The 21,408-nt window shown below is 38.8% G+C and overlaps 2 protein-coding genes across 5 annotated transcripts in view; one reads left to right on the top strand and one right to left on the bottom strand.

Annotated features, from left to right (window-relative positions):
* The window catches only part of LOC125881043 (zinc transporter ZIP11-like), a 188,318-nt gene extending 172,894 nt beyond the window's left edge, over window positions 1-15,424 (top strand). For both annotated transcript variants that reach the window (XM_049563952.1, XM_049563950.1), the window contains exons 7-10: window positions 6,968-7,037; window positions 14,100-14,198; window positions 14,282-14,440; window positions 14,534-15,424. In XM_049563952.1, the coding sequence (XP_049419909.1) occupies window positions 6,968-7,037; window positions 14,100-14,198; window positions 14,282-14,440; window positions 14,534-14,612 (407 nt within the window). In that variant the 3' untranslated portion in view covers window positions 14,613-15,424. The remainder of the gene's footprint in view (window positions 1-6,967; window positions 7,038-14,099; window positions 14,199-14,281; window positions 14,441-14,533) is intronic.
* Window positions 15,425-16,501: 1,077 nt separating this feature from the next.
* Window positions 16,502-20,190, bottom strand: LOC125881183 (ankyrin repeat and SOCS box protein 12-like). 3 transcript variants are annotated; one of them, XM_049564222.1, is made up of 3 exons: window positions 20,146-20,190; window positions 18,530-19,297; window positions 16,502-16,782 (listed from the first exon to the last, which is right to left on the bottom strand). In XM_049564222.1, exons 2-3 carry the CDS (start codon window positions 19,290-19,292, stop codon window positions 16,631-16,633), a joined length of 915 nt encoding a protein of 304 aa, XP_049420179.1. In that variant the 5' UTR covers window positions 19,293-19,297; window positions 20,146-20,190; the 3' UTR covers window positions 16,502-16,630. The 3 variants fall into 3 exon arrangements, with proteins under 3 accessions (XP_049420179.1, XP_049420178.1, XP_049420177.1); XM_049564221.1 differs by having other exon boundaries at window positions 18,530-19,300; window positions 20,146-20,189; XM_049564220.1 differs by lacking the exon at window positions 20,146-20,190 and adding an exon at window positions 19,785-20,122 and having other exon boundaries at window positions 18,530-19,300.
* Window positions 20,191-21,408: the final 1,218 nt, after the last annotated feature.

Here is a 21,408-nt window from a genome sequence, read left to right as displayed (position 1 = left end):
ATGTGGAGGCATATGAGAAAGTTTTCCTCACAAATTCAACATTACACAGTTGAGCAATTGATATATGGGGATGTTGGTGGTGTATTTCTTTAACAAAAAGCTCATACTGACCATAATGCAGTAGGGTAAGAATTAAATGGAAAACCTAACAGCTTCAGTGTTCCTTAGCATAGACTCTTTACTCCACTGGGGGGTTGAACACTATTCTGAAAGATATTCCCTCATTCATTGTTGGATAATGATGGTGGAGAGCACTGTCTAACATGATCTGGAGACTCTGAAAGTCAAAGGATATGATTCACATCATGTTCACACTCATCAAACCATTCAATGGCCCTTTGTCTCCTGTGGAGGAGGAACAGTTTCATCAAAGCATAAAGGTGATCATGAACCAAACTGGATACATTTAAATTTAGACCTCATGACGGCATTAGATGAAAAGTAAGACGATCCCTGAAGCCTTTAGGTTTCATCCTCTGAGGAACATGCATTGGATGTCTGTATAGAGGCTAAAGAGAATTATTCCAGTACATTTCCTTCAGGACTGAAGTGGTTGACCATCAGCAGCCCAGTTGGCAGATGAAAATGTTGGCACTGTATGTTTTTGCAAACCACTAAAATGCCGCATCTGCATGTTTTATACATATCATATCAACATCTTTAAAGTGACGTAATCAACACATTCTCATTCCGACCTCGTCATGTATTGTCAGTTGGTTTTCACGTCCACACAACATGCAAGGTACCCTGGGTGCGTTGGTTGTTGACGTTCTGGGACGCTGTGTCAAGTTCTGCCTGTTACATGCATTGTCTTCTTTCAAGATACACTTCTGTCTTTACAGGAAATTTAACTTACATACATACAGTCTTTTTCAAAATAAACACTACACACTACATCGGCAGTCTTTTTCAAAATAAACACACTACATCGGCACAAAGCAGCAAATTGACGTTTTTTTTTTTTTTTCTTCAACAACAAACACGCATGGTTAGGTTTTGGAAAAAAAGAACAGGGTTTGGCTTTAGAATCTTACGGGTCGCGAACACCGCTCTCTTGGGTGAAAGTTGTGGTTTGTTGGACCCATCCACCACTTATCCCACCCACCCCACTCTGACTTTCGCCTCCTTAACCTTCGTCCTTGTCCCGCTGCGTTTCCCCCTGATGCAGCCGTTCTTCCCTGGGAAACCAAGGCGCTGCTCTCTGCTCCAACGCAGATTGCTTGCTGGTTCAGCCACATCACAGTTGACTCCACTACCTAATTCTCTACAGCTGGCCCACTACTCCTACTGTCAGTGTAGTGCTGCAACCAAAGCCAAGAAAGTCAGGTTTAGGTTTGTAAATATTGTAACAATCCTTGAGATATCCTTTTAACTGCCATGAGATGTGGCAGAACACTAAGACACGTGTCTCATGAGCTAAAGCCGACAGATGTGGGGGCGTTTAGTGCTCCCCTTCCAGCCCTAGATTCTGTTTTGGAACAAAAACTTCCAGCTCAGTGGACTTGCAAAACACTCCCAAACCCCCAGCGCACATTTCCAGCTGTGTAGCAGTACCACAGGTGAGCAGCTGCTACAATTTTTTTTCTTACTGTTGTACTGTTGTATTAAATCAGCAGCCCTACTGTCTGATGGACCAATTTAAATCAGTCAAGATTAACTTGGATTATGCCCCTAGCCTTGTACAAGCTGTGCCAAACGGCAAACACTGACACTCTCAGCTCATGTTTTATTCACGATCACTTCAAGGTTTTTCAGTGCAGATGGAGTTTCCACTGGCCCCATGGTGTCTCAGACAGTTCCAGAGGATTGAGATGAATAGTACAGGGAACACACATTGTAACTCAAGTGTGCTTTCGTCCATAATAGCTCTGCAATATGTCCGCCTGTCATGGGCTGGTGGAAAGTTGATTAGAGCCGGTGTGCATTGTTATCAGAGATAATGACAGGCGTTAGATTATCATGAAGTGGCCTCTGAGCCATCAGGATACTCTCCTGCCTTTGTATGGTCTCCCCACTGCTTCTGTCTTTCATCTCTGTTTTGCCTCATCATAATTCTCTTATTCTCTCTTAACTTTATCTTTGTCGCTTGTTCTTGGTTTAAGGCAGCAGCTTGATGTAGGCTATTAATATTGCAGGAAGAGAGACAGAGAGGAACAACAGGGGAAGAACACTGAGGGATGGAGAGGAGGGGTTAGAAAAGACCAGTTGTTTTTGTATTAAAGGGAAATGAGACATACTTTGAAGCCTTAACAGCCCCATATTTTTTTACTCATGACACTAGCCCCAAAGGAAAAGAAAAATAGAAAAACTAAAAGTCTGCAGTTACACTATAACATCTGTGAGGTTGATGAGGTGATTTCACAAACATGGCAGCAGACCTGCCCTCATGGCAGTAAAGACGGTGGCAAGGAGTTGCCTATGTTGACAATTCTTGGTTAAGTTAGAAGCACGCCTTTTCACTCTCTTGCCGAAAGTTTTAGAGGATTGATACTGTGCCTGTACAATAAATACAAAGCTCCAACCAGCAGCTGCTTAGCTTAGCCTATCATAATGACAGGAAATCGAAAGGAACAAGATGTATTAGATCTGGATACCAGACCCTAAGAGTGCACTTATTCAATCCAATGAGAATTGCTCGCCTGGTGCATATGCTAAAGAAATTTCTACCTTCTTGTTTACCTCCAGGGTATGAGGCCCGATGAAAATGCGCAGTACTGGCCCTCCACTGGCTCCACCCACGACTTCCTTCTTGGCTCATAGATAGATATTGTTTATTGTCCTTTAGGAAATTTTTCTTGTGTCTGTGGCCGTCAGAGAAAACAGAAAAAGATACATAAAACATTACAATGAAGACACCACAACACAAACACTTGACACTGCAGACAAAACCCTCAGACAATTCATAACATTGGACATTACAATAAAGACAATTTAAACATCCATCAAACGATACAACAGACGATACAACCAAAGTGCCCACATAGCATCACCCAGGTTCACCCATTCTATTTAACAGAGCTTTGCTAAAAGGTATAAAGGACCTCTGGGCACGGGAAGTCTTAAGAGGTGGCACTCTGTACCTCCGTCCTGATGGTAATAATTCATATTCGCCATGCAGAGGATGTAATACATCAGCAAGGCAAATTTTACATTAAAAACGTCAGATGAATTGTCTCGACATTCTTTAGTATAAAGAGTAAACAACACAGGAGAGATGATGCTCCCCTGAGGAATAGACTTTACATTGTGTCAGTCTGAGACATAAATCTTAAATTTAGATTTTTCTCAGCTGGAAGAAAGTTTTACAAATATAACAGGGTACCCACACATCCTTAAAAAGTCTTGAAAGGCATTGAAATTATTAGTTTTTTAAAAAAGAAAAGGGCTGTAATTGGTCAGGAGTCTTAAATATGGTAAGACTTGGGAAGTAGGATTTTCTGACAATGCATTGTAAAATCTCAAAATGATTGCTAACATCTTTTTTTAAATATAATTTCTGAGTGCCTCTTGCATTAACGTCACACAGATCAGAATGCCAGTACCAGTAACACTTACATTTGTTTCTGGCTGAGATGTTCAAAGCAGAGGATTCACTGTCTGCTTGCCATCTGTCATTGTACCTTGGACAGCACGGTGCAAATTGTGACAAGAGTTGACAGTTTAACCAAGAATCTGTGGCATTGTTGGGACAGGTACAAGGCAGTGCACATGAGGCTTGGTGTATTTTCCTGAAAAAATATTATTATTTAAAACTCATGATGAGAATCAAGGCAGTGCAAGAGTGAGAAACACAAAACTGGCCAAAATATCCCAAAAAGTCATATTTTATGTAACAATAAACTTTTGGCAAAATTGTCTTTAATCCTAAGTAATTGATGCTGGTTCATGTTTTTGTGTTGGTGTTTGTTTTTTTTCCAGTTTAGATTTTTGAAATTTAATTTCTAGAGGCTGTAGTCTCCTGGTCGACTGGTCGATTATTTGGTTGATATGCTCTCGTCCGGCCAAATTCTCATTGGTCGAATAATCGCCGTGTTACTTTCATAAGGAGAAAAGTGCTACATCAACAGCTTTCCAGGATTAATCCATTCTTTCCTGCGGCAGGGGCACAGGCTAAGTTACCTGTGTTGACAGAAAGTTGAACTCGTCCACCCTCATGCTCAGCGTCGCAGAAACGCAGGCCTCCTGTCAGTTTCTGTAAGCTGACACCGTTTCCCTCAGTGGAAACGAAGCTTGTATTTACTTGTATTTAACAGATAAGAAACAATAAATTGTGAAGACGGTAAAGCCTCCACTAAAATAGCATTTTAATTTGTGTGTGTTATTTATCCTTCAGGGATTTATACTTCGGGATGTATCCTGGCTTCATATGAGCAGAGGAAATGTCCGCTCGTCGCTAGGCTAATTTATACAATGTAAAAGGCCATAGGCTGGCGCTAATAACATTAGCATGTTGTATTTGCTTAGAAAAGTGTTTAGTACGGGACAGATGTTTTGTCAGTGAACTTTGTGAGTTGTAATGAGGCCAACCTGTGTACCATTACCTTTGTTACATGTTGCTGTTGTCCCTGGTTTTATATGAGAAGAGGAAAAGATCGTTAGCCGCTAGGCCAATTTTTACAATGTAAAATGCCATAGACTTGTGCTAATATCGTTAGTATGTTGTATTGGTGGGGGAAATGTGTCCAGATTAACACAAGTGTTTGTCTGTCAATGCTGCGATTTATAGTGAAGCCAATTTGCAGACTTGTGTTTGAAATTGTCTCCATTAAGCCATGTTTAATGTGTGTTTAATGTGTGTTTTGAATCAAGTAAACTTTACAGCACTTAACACAGTCCTCCACCGCTGACTATTGTTTTGGATGTGTAACTGCAGAGTGAGACAGACACACCACCGCAGAAGTAAAAATAACGTGCAGATTTTTTTTCCCCACGACTAATCGATTAGTTGAAGATTATGTACGACTTCAGTCGACCAAGATTTTCTTTGGATGGCTACAGCCCTATTAATTTCGAGTGGCAATAAAAAGTATATAAAAAGTCTATAGTAACATGTATAAAACCATTGTCAATCAAATATTTATATTTAAGTCATAATTAACCATGTGCGCACTTTAACAGGTGCCTCTTTTGTAATGGTGGTCAGTGGACCTTTTTCACAGCAGAATCTTTTACTTGTCACAGCAGGAAGGTGAAATTGATAACATGAACGATGGTTTGGTTCCATTAAGTGTGCCAGTAAATTATTTAAGTGAACCAGCATGCACAATACCATGTTACTAAATACTCCTGTGCTTGTCCTACTATGACATGTCAAAATGTCTGCCTGAAAAAGGTCTATGGGGAAAGTGCTTTTTGGGCCACAAGGGTTTGGTTTTTTTTTTTTGCTGCAATACCAGGAGTGGCCACTGGGAAAAAAGTAGAAGAAATGCTGAGCAGCGTTCTTGGGGGCCAGCTCCAAAGTCAAAATCTGCCTATTACCATCTCTAAAGCTCACTATTTGACACGTAATATCTCAAAAACCAAGGGATGAAGTGTTCCTTAATGTGCTGAAAAACATCTGCTGTGTCTTAAGCTAAATTTAAATCTTTAAAATGCCTCTTGGAAAACAACAGAAAACAAAACTGTGGTACAGGAGAAACATGGAGAATCATTCTAGCCTTTCTCGGGTGATTACCACTAGTCAGGCTAAACGATTTAAAGGATCTGTTGGTGGCTCCAGAGATGGCCATGTCTTACCTTAATTGACAGGGTTTATCCTCTTTGACATTTTAGCTCTACAGCTGTGTGTTAGTGATAGAATATGATGTGTTTGAGACCTCCTAGTTAAGTAAAGGTTATATATGTGTTTACATGCTATCAGGATAGCATTAACAATTCAACACGCAATGTTGGCACACTCATAGGATGAAATAACAAAACTCAAAATAAGGTCTTAGTTCAGAAAGATGTTATTGTAGTAGAGTACTTTCAGTATGTTAGGATTTGATCAGTGGGGCTACTGAATAAACCATCCATCTTTCTGTGGGTACAACTCTTTGATGCTTGCTCTTATATTAGGAAATTACCATGTTTTAGCATTGTAATAACTTAGCTGTCAGTTACATGACAGGACGCAGCTGCCTGTCAGCGTATGAAGCAGACGTAATATTGCCTTTTTGGTATGAAATGCAAAACAGCCTGTAGATCTGACTGCATGTGCACACGAACACAGGCACGCATGCATACACACATACTTCTCAAACACAAGAATACGCTCATAGATACATCATGCACTGTGACCTTTTCACTTTCCGTTTGAGTGGTGTGTACTTTAAGTATGCATGACAGGCATTTCAGATGAGGCAAATGGGACATCAGAGGAGAGGGATGCTGCTCGCTTCGCGCAGCTTTCGTATTGTAATACTTTATGTAGTTGCAGTTCTAGATGTAGTACCTTTAGTAACAACATAAGACCTAATTCCTATTATGTATCTCTCAGTTATGGATCAGAAGATCAGCGGTTATGTCTCATTCTACAGTCAACATTCCCTCTGCAGATATGGATAGAGAGATGAAACCTTAACAGCAGGTTACATCAGTAAAAACCTAACAATAAAAGATGAGACTACATAAAAGAATAAAAAGAATACAGCGCATTTCTCACAGTGCAGATCCCCACGGACTGTTGGTGTAAGTAGATCACGCTGCTCTGTCTGACAGAACAGGCCAAAGCTGTCATGTACTATATGAAGAGCATCTCATGTAATCTTGCGCTCATAGAAGCTTCTTTATCCTGCAAATGCTCTTTATAACTGTTTCCACTTATATCGATTTGTTCAGTCATTTTCTCATTGTCTGCACTTTGCCAACCTTGGTCCTTCCTCCTTCTTAAAAATGTTGTCTTTTCTTTGTAGCAGAGTGCTTCAAAGAAGTCAAAGGAAAAAGCATACACTTAACAGGGATCAATTGTCTGTGTTTTTATCTGCAGAGGGTTTGGCTGTTGGGGTTGGATTCGGAGCTATTGGAAAGACTTCATCTGCAACTTTTGAAAGCGCCAGGTAAGATTGGAATTGGGGCAAAGAAAAGTACATGAAATACACATTTTCACTGATGCAAAATGGCATCTTTCTACACTGGCAAGTGAGAAATTAAAAGGCTAATTCAGACCGAAGTTACTGATGGTTCTGGTAAGAAGCTTTGACGCAGTTAAATTTTGGTATTAAGGTCATACAGTTTGAATTGAGTAAAACTTTGGTGTGTTTAAAGTCATGGAACAAACATGGTCGGTTTTACACGTGCCTATAACTGTGCTGTTGTTGTGCGCTGCTGATATCTAGTGGTCAAATGATAGTACTGCAGAGAGCAGTCATAGTCAAGTGGTAGGAGATATCTGATCAGTACATGTGGAACTCTGGTCATATCCCATTTTATAACCCACCCAGGCCAATCTGGTGCATCAGCATCTCATTATAAAAGACTGTCCTCTCTATGGACCCATTTGAGAGAATCAAGGTGAACATAGTTATCTCTTGAACAAAGAGAAACATTTCACAAAAAGGGTAACACTTTATAATACGGCCTGAGATTTACAGCATGATTAAGTTGTATGAATCAGGTAAAATACTCACCAGTTTCTACTGGTATTTGTGGCAGGAGGAATAAACATGAGTATTGTGAAGCAGAAGTGCACACACGTTTCTGTTTGCTATCTATAGTTCATTCATAACTCCACCTTTACACAATGCAAAATGCACCAAATAACAGGTCGAGAAATTAAGAGGTTAAAATATGCTTTATTTAAAGTGAAGATCTTTTATGTCGATTGTTGCCTCATTGTTGGGAATGAACTTACTGTCAGATACAACTAAAATAAAGGTGGACATGAAGCTGTTTTCCACTTGATGAGTGTCATCAGGGTAGTCTTTATATAAAGACTCTACATTCACTGAAAGAACCCCCAGAGATCTTGCCTCTGGAAGAAGATAGGAAGAGCCCTGGTTTCTGATTGTAGGCTGTTTGTAGTCCACGTGATATTGACCAATCACGTTTGAGCCAGCTGCAGTTGTTGCCAGGTTAAACGGCTGTATCGCCGTCTGCCGGAAGTCAGACGCCGATTACAGCCAATGGGTTCCGAGAACATCATCAGGGTTGTGTGCAGACGCACTTTGTTTGGATTGTCTAACCAGAAGGTTGGGCAGTCATAGGATCTACAAGAGTACAGTCGTGTTACCCACTCTGTGAGACTATACTCAGCCCTAGGCTAAATGCTAAAGTCAGCATGCTAATGTGTTAGAATGATATTATTAGCTAAGTAGCATCAACACAAAGTACAAGTGAGGCTCAAAGGGATGTCATTAGTTTTGCAGTTTTTTCGTCACAAAGTATTAAACAGATAAAACCTTTGACTTGATAATGGTGCCAGATAAAACACAAAGAGTCACCAAAGTCATTCCTAGAAACCCTGCAGGTCTGGACCCAGACACAGCCTATCCAGACCCAGACCTATGACTGATAAATGATTGAGACTTATTGAATTATGACAGAGCAACCTCACAGACCAATTGCATGGGTTAAATCATCTCACACAATGCGACTCAGCCAATCAAATCTGTGCATTCTGATAAGCATTGCAACTACAGTGAGTGAGATACACACAGGAGACTGGACGAGAGACAACAGTCAGTGAAATAAGAGAGTCGGAGGAAAGAAATTTCACATTGCGTGTTCTTAAGGGAGAGAAAGACAGCAAAAACAGAGCTTTCAATCAAGAATGATAGACTCTTACATGTTCATTCTTCCCACGAGCAGTTCAAAACCAGCACATTTCATCATATGTCCCAAGACCCTTGATTATTAAAAGCAGCAATGTGAAGTGCCACTAAGGGACAAAACACAGGGCATCTTTTGAGCGAACATACTCACTCAAATCCAAAACTGTGGGCACATAAAATAATTTTTTTTTTTTTTTTTTTACATCATACAAGGTACATCTTTAGTGAAATGGCACTGAATAGCTGAATCAGAACACAAGTTAGACATTACATAAGGAGAGGCAGTCCATCCATCCAATAGCTGTTGAGATGTTTCAGAATGGATCAAGTTTTTGTATACAGTTGAAAATGGTTGGGTTTAGATCAAGATTAAAGGTGGTTTGGGTCAGTTTGAAGGTTGGATTACTGGACTGAATATGGTAGCTGTTGGGGCCGTGTTGTGTGCTGCTGACATCTAGTGGTTACATGCTGGTACTGCAGAGAGAGGTGGCAGTTGGTCGACCAAAACAGGTTTTGTTCTAATCTTTTCCTATTTTACTCCTCAGATCAGTGTGGTGGAACCAGATTATAATTCCTTAAGACTGAACCTCTCTAACATCGCTGACCATTTGTAAATACTCCAGGATTAAAATCATCTTTGAAAAAACCATGTTTAAAAGATTAAAGACAACAAATTCAGTCTTTCGTATTTTATGTAGACTTCAAATTTTGTGTTTAGTGTTTTTTTTCTGTGAATCACTCTAAGTTTCCATTTCTAAAGGACTTATGGCTTCACAAACATAGACGGTCTGTCAGAGTTGGATATAGAAGGTGTCATTTTGGCTCACAAGAGTTGGAATTTGTGCTGCTAAATTTGAGAAATAAGTCTTTGCCCAAGTAATCTTAGGTTTTTTAAACATAGTTTCCACTACTTCACTTTCAAGAAAACACCTCCCAATTTCTGGCCAGCTGATACATTGAAATCTTGAAACAAAAATCTCATTCTCATGGTAGTATAGACAACAAATATATGACATACCCTCAGCTTCCACAAATATAACTCTGCTAAGGTAGCTCTTGTACGTCTTCAGAAGAAGGTTGAGCTGTTGCTGATAAATCCATGCTGCTTGCATGGCTCTGGAGCCGACCGCCACCTCTAGACGAGCCTGATGGATCAACATCTGGGTGTGGAAGGCAGCTCCGTTTACCCACTGCTTGAAAAGCGCAGAGTTCATATGTCCATCCAGCATGGAATTCTTAAAAAGAAAAGAGAGTTTTACATCATCATGGAATTAATATAGATGTTCCTACATTTTGCTGCTAATTTTAAAAGCTTGGATTTAAAATTCAGGGCTAAAATTTGACAATAGTCAGTTATTGGAATGTAGGATGATGCTTCGAAGATAGATGAAAGGATTTCAATGCTTTGCACCTTTAGCCGCGTGAGCTGGGCACTAAGATCCATCTCTATTTGCCGAGTTTCAGCTAGTTGAAGCCGTGCATATTGCATGATATCTTCAAACTACCTTGAGTTAAAAAAAAAGACATGAATTGGGTCTTTACCTGTCAATTTCAATATTGTGCCATGGTTGAGACTCAAACAGTGAGTCAGAGTACTGGTTAAGTTCCGCTAGTCGCTCCTCTGGAGACATTACCTGGCCCATTTTCTGTTTTGCTGGAAGCAGGAAGAGCAGAGGACTGTTTCATGAGGTGTGTTCACGCTTACAGATCGTCTTCGATGGAGCGCAACTGCTCTATGCATATTGTGGAGTTTAATGTCATTAAAGGAAAGGCTGCATCTAAATTATTTTGGAACTTTGTGCTTGTGGTTTCCTCCCGTTTTCAGTCATTATGCTCAGTCCTCTCATCTGCACAAGACTGCACTGTCTTCTATATGTATTCTTTAATAATTGATTTCATCTGATTATTTTTCTAACTGACAGCATCAAACCACAATACCACAGTACATTAGAACACATTCTAGGAAAACCAGGGGATATATGTCCTGGATTATGTTGTGCCCTCTTGGGAACCAAAATGCACGCTAAAGTGCGCTTTTTTTTCTTTTCACCCCTGCCCTTCAAAAAGTCTGTGCATGCCACTGTCACTAGATAATTGTTCATGCCAAGATCAAATAAAATATTAATTCTGGGAATGTATTCACATGATTTTAAACAAAAGCATCTGGAATGGATGACATGAATGATTTGAATTCAATTGAACTTTGTTAGCTTCCATTTTAAACACTATAAAATATTTTTTGCATGTACAGTATAATCCAATTATCTCTCACATTTGCAACTGCAAAGCTCTGTGCATTTCCATTGTGCCTTCTTGCATGAGCACTTTGTACCACAACCACTTGTGCTTTTACAACCACACTTCACCAGCTCACTGCATGCTTTTGAAGCCATTGGCAGAAGGGTTAGGGTTAGGGCCAGTACTCGAGTTGAGGGGGGATGAGGGGGGGATAGCATCCCCCTTGAATTAAAAACAGTCAAAATCATCCCACTTCTAAAACTGCCATCCCCCCCTTTCTATCCCTTGTGTCATTTTTTTGAATGAATGTGGTATTACTGCTATTTCAACATTTAGTTTTACCTTTCGCGCATATCGAGTAAAATACTGTGGGCGAGGGCACACATGCAAAGATATATTTATCTCAGCGAGCTGCGCTGTTGATGTTATGCCTGTGCCCTATAGAGAGCACCCGAACAACGCATAGTGCGTCCAAATTCACACTTGTTGTTCTCTATGGATTTTCTCCGCAACCGGTCATAGGGAGAAGCCACTCATATCACGTGAAACAGCGGAACCGCAGCTTTCCAACAAGACCAAACACTTGTCGGTGGTCCAATGTTATCACAGCGAAAAAAATGATAAAATTACACTAAAATGATGTATAACAGAGCTTTCATACAGCTCTGCACACACATTACTCTTGGAGGGATTACTCACGAATGCAGGGTCGCACAGAAATGCCACGCATGTAATATGAAAGTGCAGGAGCAGAGTTTTCCAATGATACCACACACATCATTGTGCTGTCATCCCATCATGCTATAAATACAGATCAAATGTCTACAAAATAAAAACCTGACAAATTTCTTTACAATCCATTATACAGATCTTGTTATCAGTCACTTCATATAGTGAGGAATAATATTATTACTATTTTTCTATTATCTTAGATGTAAATATTGCATGTTTCTTTCAGATAAAACACATTTTTGACTTGTGAATGAATCAATGGAATTTCTTGCAATAATGAAAAAATACTGGCTATCATGTCCGCCTGGCACAAACCACATGTTTTGGACAGCTGTGAAGTGACAGAATGTCCCAGCATCATGGTTCTTCATATATGGCAGAATATGTCTTCTTCCAACTTGCTATGCTGAGATACATGTAAAAATGTAAGAATTTAGTAACACAGATTTGTTTTTTTCATTGATATAAAAATTAATATAAAATACAGGCACATAGTAGGACATGTGGTGATGGCAAATCTGGATAGTCCAGATTGTCCTGAAAAAAAAAAAAAGATATAGCATGTGTATGCAGCCTCTATAATGACTGTGATATGAGCTTAAAAGTAAAGGCAGGAAAAATACCCCAAAAATGCCTAGGGCCCATAGGGTTAAACAGTGATATTAAAAGGAAGGTGAGAAATTAAATTCAGCCCCAGAACTATTTTATCTTCAGTGTTTTTTTAAATCCACACTTGAATGTTGGGCATTATCAAGAAAATATGTAGTTTTCTTAAAAATCAACTGGAAGAGTAATGTCATGTGCTTGCATAAGATTTCTGCTCAGTCATTTTAACAAAACCATAATGAACTTGTTTTCTTCACATAGAGGATAACTATAGCCAGCAAGCAAGGGCAAGAAATTTTGAGAACAACAAGCATGACTATGAAAATCTCTGGAAACTTTTATGAGATAGTGGAGAGTGGGGTAGGCAGCCATGGAAATGGTTCTATGTATTTTGTATTATTTGTATTTTCAATATATTTTTATATTTTAAGTTTCAATTAACCTACAATATTTGTATTTGTATCAATAAAGATCAACATTTTTCTGAATTTCTTTTTAATTTTTTTTTCATGAAGGGGTTCTTGTTTAATTTATATGATTTAATTAATCCCAATTAAAAAATAACCCTTAGATACCAGTTTTGATCATATACCGCTAACTGCTTTTTTGAAAAATACACTATAATTCAATAGCAAAATTGACTTTTAATTATTATTAGTATCATCAGTTGACCCAGGTAGAAAAAGAAGAAATGATTTTGCACTTGTCCTGTGCATTTGACCCTAACTATGTAAGAGCAGTGGTGCTATGGCAGACCCTTTGTGCTGTCATCAGCACAAATTATGTCCCCATGTGAAAAAATCCACCATCCAGCCTGATTTATTTATTTATTTATTTTTTTTACAACTTGAGTAGCCTACTGGTTAGGGCTAACCCTAACCCGCTGAAACTAGCTAGCTAGGTAGCCTAGTTATTAACCTGTACTTGCTAGCTACTTACTAGCTACTTACAGCAGTGTCATCATCCAAAAATAGCATTCTTCTGATAGAAATGTTTTGGGGATTTTCTTTTTTTTTTTTTTTAACCTAAAACACTTGCTGGTAAATTTCTCTGGGAGTTTGTGTCAATAACTGAACATCTAACTGTCTAACTGAGCATGTGCAGAGTGAGTGGCATCACTCTAGCTTACTTCATCAAATGCATATTGTTGTCTCAAACAGTGTTTGGGTAGGAGTAATTCCTGGACTCAAAATATTTTTTTGGAGGTGCTCTTTGGTTAGGGATACATGTAGACATCACAAAGAAGTTTCAAAGCAATCTCTTTAAAAAGTCAAATACCTTTATAATGGCATGATCATATTAGACATAGAATCTCCAGCGCATTTCAGCACCAGTCTTTCGTGATGGAACAAACCAAATCATTTAATACTGGCACAAACAATCATCTAATGATATTCCTAATAGCTTTAATGCATTCCTTGATCCAGAAAATGTATATTTTGACACCAAGATTGACCTTCTTAGTAGCTTGGAAGCTGAGATATTGGCACTTATAGATTTTACATGGCGGCCATCCTGGATTTCCTTCCACCATCTTGATGAAGTGGCTCCCTTTCTAAATTGAAAGTTATGATGATGAAGAACATGTGGAAAAAATTTGGTGCTTTTGTCCGGCGCATCCCCATTATTTTGCTAAGCCGCCTGACTAAGAGGAATGTGTCAGACAATGTATTCTGTGCTTCAGTAGCTAATGAAACGATTCAGAAACTTCTACGAGATTGTTAATAGCTGACATAAAGAGATATTCTCTGACTGTTTTTTTTGTCCACTCAGAAACTTGGCCATCGGTATTGGCATCCAGAATTTCCCAGAAGGCTTGGCAGTGAGCCTGCCGCTCCGGGGTTCAGGGGTCTCAACATGGAAAGCCTTCTGGTAAGAAAAACGTGTGTCTTGTGCTGAATACAGATACGTTTAGTTTAGATACTACAATTTGACGGTTCCTGTTTCCCCATCAGGTATGGTCAGCTAAGTGGCATGGTAGAGCCTATTGCTGGGTTGCTGGGAGCAGTTGCTGTTGTCCTGGCAGAACCTCTGTTGCCATATGCGTTGGCGTTTGCTGCCGGGGCAATGGTATACGTGGTGGTGGACGACATCATACCTGAGGCTCAAGTCAGGTGAGAGTAGATTTATGGACTTTTTGATGACAGGATTGAAGTCTTTGTCTTTAACTTAACTCTCATGTCTTTGCTCCCACTTGGTGTCACCAGTGGAAACGGGAAGCTGGCATCCTGGACCTCCATCCTGGGCTTTGTAGTGATGATGTCACTGGATGTGGGGCTGGGCTGACGTCACTGTGGACACTGGCACCAAGTCAACAGAACACTCAATGGCCATGATGTCATCACTGTGCTGCTGACCTCAGTTTTTTTTAAGAAGGGGACCAAATGAAGTGTTTTATTCTGAAACACTATTTATCCATTTTGTTTGAATTGTTGCTACTTGAGATTCAGTAGTGAAAAGAGAAACAGAGCTATTTTGTAAAACAAAGTGTGAGGATGACTGTACTTGAAGCTGTCTTTGATGTGTTTTATTTTTTTAATGCCAGCAGTCACTTCCTGAGAGCAGCTGTCACGTTTTTCAAATTGCAGGCACCTCATTTAGGGAAATTTATAAATATTTAACGGATACTCTCCTGATTCCAGAGCTTGTGAATGTTTTGATGAGATTTCTTTTTCAAAATCAGTTGTTAAACAAAATTTCTTGGCTAAAAAGGTGAAATGAATGTTACTTTTTGATTTATGTCTTCCAGTTTTTGTATTTCCTCATGATGGCAATACTTGAAGTCTGGTGTTTGATCTGTAACGTAAGGGATCGCCAGTGATTGATTTATTTTGTGTTCTCCATTCTGACTCCTGCTGTATTACTGTCGCTGTGAAACAGCAAGGTACAAGGATAATTTACTTCGTGCTTCTTCTATAATGATCGTCTCCTTTTCAACCAAATGTAGTGCCTTCTTCTTCTTTGGGGCACAAACTGTCTCCTGCCATCTACAGGTCAGTCTGAACATGTTGCGGTTCATGTTTAATTATTTAAATGGTGAAGTTTACTCAAAGAACATGCGAAGTCTTTGTATGAATAAATAACCAAGTGATTCTGTTTCTTTGGTGTATGTTTTTAAGGCACTCAGTATTCACTTGCAGATGCCCTTGTGCCAACAGAAATATAAGCCCCCTTGGGTTTTTGTCTTTAAATCGTTCTTTCTTTTTATGCATCTGCACCGGTGCTAGCCTTCGCCAGAGGCATTATGTTTTTGAGTTGTACATCAGAGGTGTCAAACTCAGTTAAGTTCATGGGCCACATACTGTCCAATTTGATTTCAAGTGGGCCAGACCAGTAAAACCATTGCACAATAACTTAAAACAGCATCTTCAAATATTTCCCTTTTTTAATGTAAAGAAGTTAATTCTGAAAATGTTCATCCACTAAGAAAACTAATGATGATCAGCTAGCAATATCCTCAGAAAAATCAGTGGATTTTTTCATAATGTTCCACTCCCTCTGAAGTGAGTGGAACATTATCTATTATATCTTTAAATCTGACTTCAGTGAGTATTCATTGTTATTTCAGAGAGCTGTGTTCTGGTTGGGATGGAAAAGCCTCTGAGGAAGTATTTTATATGAGGTGTCTGCTTACTGGTTAAATTGCTTTAGCCTTCACAAGTGCATCAATATTACAGTAGGTGTGCAAAGTCATCTAGAGGGCCGGATTTGGACCGTTTGGTGGGCCACTTCTGGCCCCCAGGCTGAGCCGTTAGCATTTTCCAAAACGAAAAACCCCACAGATTAACAAAAGTTAATTATTTTCTTAAAAATGTTTACTGGCAAGTTTATAAATTTAAAATCAGTTGAATTTGTACTTGATTACTTTATATAACTGACTGAGGAGCAAGTCTTTACACTTTGACAGGGTTATGCATGGCTCTTATCCTTAACTCTAAGACTACAAGTTAAAATTACATTAGTCTTCACATTTTTGCACAAGAGGTTTTATGCACATTGAACTGGATTCATTTAAAGACCTGCTTAGTTTTCACAGGAGCAAACAGCTCCTCTAAAAGAGGTCACTAACTTGTGATAAACATGTGATGAAGAACTTTAACTCCAATAAACAGCTCCTTCACAGAGGTCTTCTAACAGCTACAGGGTAAGTACTAATAATAAGACATAAGCACACGCCACTTATCCACACATTTAATGTTCTGACTGAAGAATCAGTCTTTACATTTCAGCACACAAACAGACAGAATTTAAAACAAAGGTGGTTCATGGAGTTAAATAAAAATGACTTTACATAGCTGGCTCGGCTACAGAACAGTGACTGGGACTGGTTTGTGTTGCAGGAAGTTAATGAGACTTGTTGGCATGTCCAGCTGCTCGATACAGTGGATCTTGTTGATCTTTTTAAGGTAACTTCGGACAGCGAGGCGGCACTGTGAAGTCAAGGCCTTTGGATTTCCTACAGACAGAAGGTGACAGGAAACAAGTTAGCATTTAGGCAACACTAAGAAATATATTAAAATACATACTCTTACTGCATTTCAGCAAGACAACAAGACCTGCCCAAAGCCACAAGAATATTTTAGTTGTTGTTTGTGACGTCTCATCTCGCAATTTAAGCACTAGCAGTCATATTCAAGGGTGTCACTCAACACATGCAATGGCTGGGCTACTTTTTAAACTTAAAATACCATCACCAGGAGGTTAATTCAGTCTTCTCCATGACAGAGGTTTTGGAGAATTTGTTATTCAAATATTCATGCCCACACACAGACTAATGTGAAAATCAGATTCTGCACAGCAGTGGCAAAGACGAATGTCTGCTGGATTAATGTGTGAGGGGAACTTCTTCTGTTGCTTCAATATCAGATCAGGAATGAAAAACATTTTGACTGTGTCTTGCAGCTGTAATTTGATCATCAATTCCAGGTCTAACAGTTTCGAGGAGTGAATGTAAAAACTTTTACAGGGCTGCAATTTCCCAACTTTTCAGAATTATTTTTAACTTTAATTTATAACTTTTATTTCTTTTAAGTCAGGTTTAGTTTCAGTTAGTTTCAACAGACGGTTTTCTTTTTTTTTGTTCGTGTTTTGTTTTAGTTTATTTTTTTCTATAAACTCACTTCTGACTCACATTCATGTTAACATCCAAGTCACAATAAAAAATATTCACTGCCGCCTCCTCATGCTGGTTGTATTGACAAATTTGACCAAATTGACAAAGACTAAAACTACGGATATTTCTTCTTTATTTTTATTTTATTCAAGTTAGTTTTGTAAGTACACAATATTGTTTCAGGTGGTTTTGTTTTTTCTTCCGAAGTCTGGCTTTTATTTTTATTTTAGAAAACAAAAAGGTTATTTCCACACCTAGTTCAATTTTTAGTTTAGTTCTAGTTAACTACAATAACCTTGCTGTGCACCAATTTAAACACGATCTAGCAATTTATTTTATCCCAAGTCACGACTTGAAAACTGTTTTTAATTTCCCTATAATAGGCCCCAAATTACACTGTCCTTTATGGGAAACTTATTATAAAAATATTCAGAAATTACAATCCATAAAATAAAGTGGTACCAAAAAACTGTTTATAAATGTAAATCTCAAGATTATGTGCAACTGCCCAACTTCAGTGAGAATGCAGTGGCCTTCAATATAATTTTGTTGTGATTCAATCTGTTCAAATCTTCCAGTTGCTGCATAACTTCCTGTTTGAGGCAGACATAAGGCTTAGGCAGTATCTACTTTTTCATATATTTATATTTATACTTGCCTAAAATTTCGATGGGGTATACAGTATGATGGTATTTGTGTACGCTGTCGAAATAAACCCTTAATTCGCAGAATCAGATTTGAAAATATGTTGTTACTCCCCATGGTGTCTCTCTGCCAGTGCTGAAATGTTATCCCCACCACTGACAGTTGCCACGTCTGTCAGCCTGTTGCCTGCCTGTTGCACCTAATTCCAGCAGCAGAGACTGACCTCTGGTGGCACATGCTGTGCACTACACATCCTCAATACAGCATCTCCATGTGAGTTTAATAGTTTGGAGCATCTGTATCTTTGATTGTATTGAAAATCATTTAATCAGGATTTCTTAATACACTGATATACCGTCATATCATGATACCACGTAGCAGAAATGCCTCATATTACAGGAGCACGGCACCATCCAGTAACATCATGTGCAGTTAGACTTGATACCTCTCTCGTGCAGAAGCAGCTCCACAGCCTCGTTCTGCTTCGTGGACTTCTCGATGATCAGCGTAGGGAGGTAGACGTTCGCGCCAAAGTCGATGAGAAGCTGGATGTACTCCACGCCGCAGCCATGCCTGAGGCACATCTCCAGCACAGTTTTGGGCTGCTTAATAGAACTCAGCAGCTTTGCATCTGTGCAGTTGTAATCTGGGTCTGCCCCGTAGAGCAGCAGCAGTTTGAAACACTCCATGTGTCCGTAAACGGCAGCCAGGTACAGCGGCCCGCTGGAAACCCTGGCACTGGAAGTCCAGAGCAACACTTTGGAGCGGGAGTTCACCTCAGCGCCATGTTTAAGCAGTTCCTTTAAAATCTCTACATCACCCTCTCGAGCAGCAGTGAGGACGGGGGAGCAGTTGTTGGATGAGTTCCCGTTGGGGTTGGCGCCAGCTCTGAGCAGTGCTAACACACAGTCCAGATATTTCCCACGAACGGCTGCAAAGAGAGGCGTCTGAGCCTTGACATCCACGCAGTCTACCAGAGCGCCGTGGCCTAGCAGAACCTGCAGACAGCTGAAATGACCTTTGGACACTGCAGCATGGAGAGGCGTGCCTGCAATGCCCCAGCCTCCCCTGCAGTTGATGACCTTTTTGTAGACTTCTTGGCAGAGCATCTCATCGAGGAGTCTGTCATTGTTTTCTAACACGGCCTGTCTGAGCTGGGAAATTTCATGACTACTTTCTTCTTCTGCAGAGGTCCTTAGCTGAAGCATAGAACCTGCTGAAAAATAAAAGACAAAATTAACTAGACAGTGAATATATTGACAAAGGCATACTTTAAAAATGTGCAGTAACTCCTTGAAGCTACACCCTAATTTTCCACCCCACAAAAGAGATACTGCAGACTACACAGACAATGATTCAGGTCCTAAATAAAGCTGATAGCTGTCATATAATGATGACGTTTTATGCAAGTGACCTTTTCACAACTTGTTTTCCCAGCTCTAACACCCATCTGTGAAACTGCCATTCAACAACTTGAAGGCGTGACCACATACAGGCGTCGAGCCACACTGTATATATGCTGCATCACTCTCAAAGAAGCGCACTACACCAAACTCCCTTTAAAATGTTACATAATTTAAAGTTAAATAGCATTTCTCACTAATTAGTTACAACCTATTCACCTTTATGAATATTTACGGTTTACTGAAAAATTCGGCGCACAAATAATCTCTAAAACATTACATAAATAAATACAATACCAGTTTCTAAAATGTGTCTCCTGACACTGTGTCGCTGTGAAATTAAAAGACGGGAAATAAAATATGTACAACTCCGACTGGTGCATTGAATGAGTCCTGCGCTGACGTCTGGCTGTAAATGACCTGTCCACACCGGAGCTATTTACTGAGCGTTAAACACGGTGTCACGTATATGCTAATACCCGCTCCACAACAGGAGGGACTTTCCTAATATTCAGCTAAAAACAACGACCAACATATCCAGTTAGACATTAAACTGCAATTTTCCCTTTCCAAACAGGCGTTTCTTTGCTTTTAAATCAGTTGCGGCGACATAAAGAAGCTATTGTGCTGCGTTTTGTTATCATCACTATTAGCATACCTAGGATGTGTCAGCAGCTGTCTCCTTCATCTTCCTGTTTGTCTTCTTCGTCGTAGTGTTTGTATTATGGATCACATTCAGTTTAATGTCACAGTGCTGCCCTCTTGTGTTTAACTGCTATAACAACATGGAGCCTGGGGTGCGCCACTTCGACAGTGTTTAATTACATTTTTTAAAAGCTGTAATAAATTGACTAATTAAATTGACATTCAAAAAAACGATATGAAATTGAAAAATAATACACAAGCAATTAAAAGATTATTAAATTAACGAAGCCCAAATATAACATGCATTTTAAAAAAGACACTATAAAATAAATGAGAATTTAATAAATTAATGTAAATTCATGAATGAATCATTAAATCATTAAAAATCATTAAATCATTATTATGATTATTATTTCATCATACTTACTTTGATATATTTTATGTATATATGTAGATATATAATATTTTTATTGGAATTCCTTATTTTCAGTTATACAAATTCAAATTTTGAATGCTCGTCACTGGTGTATTTAATAACAGTTACACTTCTATTTCATGAAATAGAAGTGTAACTGTTATTAAATACACCAGTTTTACACATTTTTATTGTGTGATGTTTTCGTTGTTACTTTGGTTCTGATTTCTTTTTAATAATGACTTTTGGGGCTGTTTTGTAATCTCTCAAGACAGATTCTGCAATTTACATTGTAGAAGGAAGAAAAAGGAAGTTGTTTTTTTTTTTTTTTTTTTTTTTTACCGATGGATTTCCAGATTGGCTGTTTTGTGGAATAGATTGCATTTAATTTTTATGCTCCACATATATGGCTTTAAACTAAAGGGGAACTATGTACCATGGAAAATTAATGACATTTTAAACTTAAACTGACTTTTGAAAAGAAGAAAAAATATAATTAAATATAAATAGGGAAAAAAATTAAACTCTGTTATGAAAATATGAATGATAAAGCATCATATCGTAATGATAAGTCGAGTTTTGATATTTTCCCAAACTACTGGTTTATTTAGATATTTTGCACAAATCATTTGTGCAATTATTTGCATGGTTACTTTAGTTTTAGTATCTTTTTAAATACGACTTTGGGGGCTGCTCTGTGGGTTGGCTTGCATTGAATTTTTATGTGCAACATACATGGCTTTAAACTAAAGGAAATCTATGCAACGTTGAAAATGTACATGTTTTTCCTATGGTCTAAGACAGTCTAAAAGTATTAGTAAACATGAACAACTCCCTCCCAAATTTGAATGAAAGAATGTG

The sequence above is a fragment of the Epinephelus fuscoguttatus genome, linkage group LG20, assembly GCF_011397635.1.
Source record: "Epinephelus fuscoguttatus linkage group LG20, E.fuscoguttatus.final_Chr_v1".
NCBI classification, from domain to species: Eukaryota; Metazoa; Chordata; class Actinopteri; order Perciformes; family Serranidae; genus Epinephelus; species Epinephelus fuscoguttatus.
Note: the sequence above shows the minus strand (reverse complement) of the source record. Positions and strands in the feature narration are given on the sequence as shown.

Coding starts and splice junctions, on each gene's coding strand:
- LOC125881183 (XM_049564222.1), bottom strand. CDS start 19,292: ATGCTTCAGCTAAGGACCTCTGCAGAAGAAGAAAGTAGTCATGAAATT. Junction 16,783..18,529: donor GCTGCTTCTGCACGAGAGAG/GTATCAAGTCTA, acceptor TTCTGTCTGTAG/GAAATCCAAAGGCCTTGACT.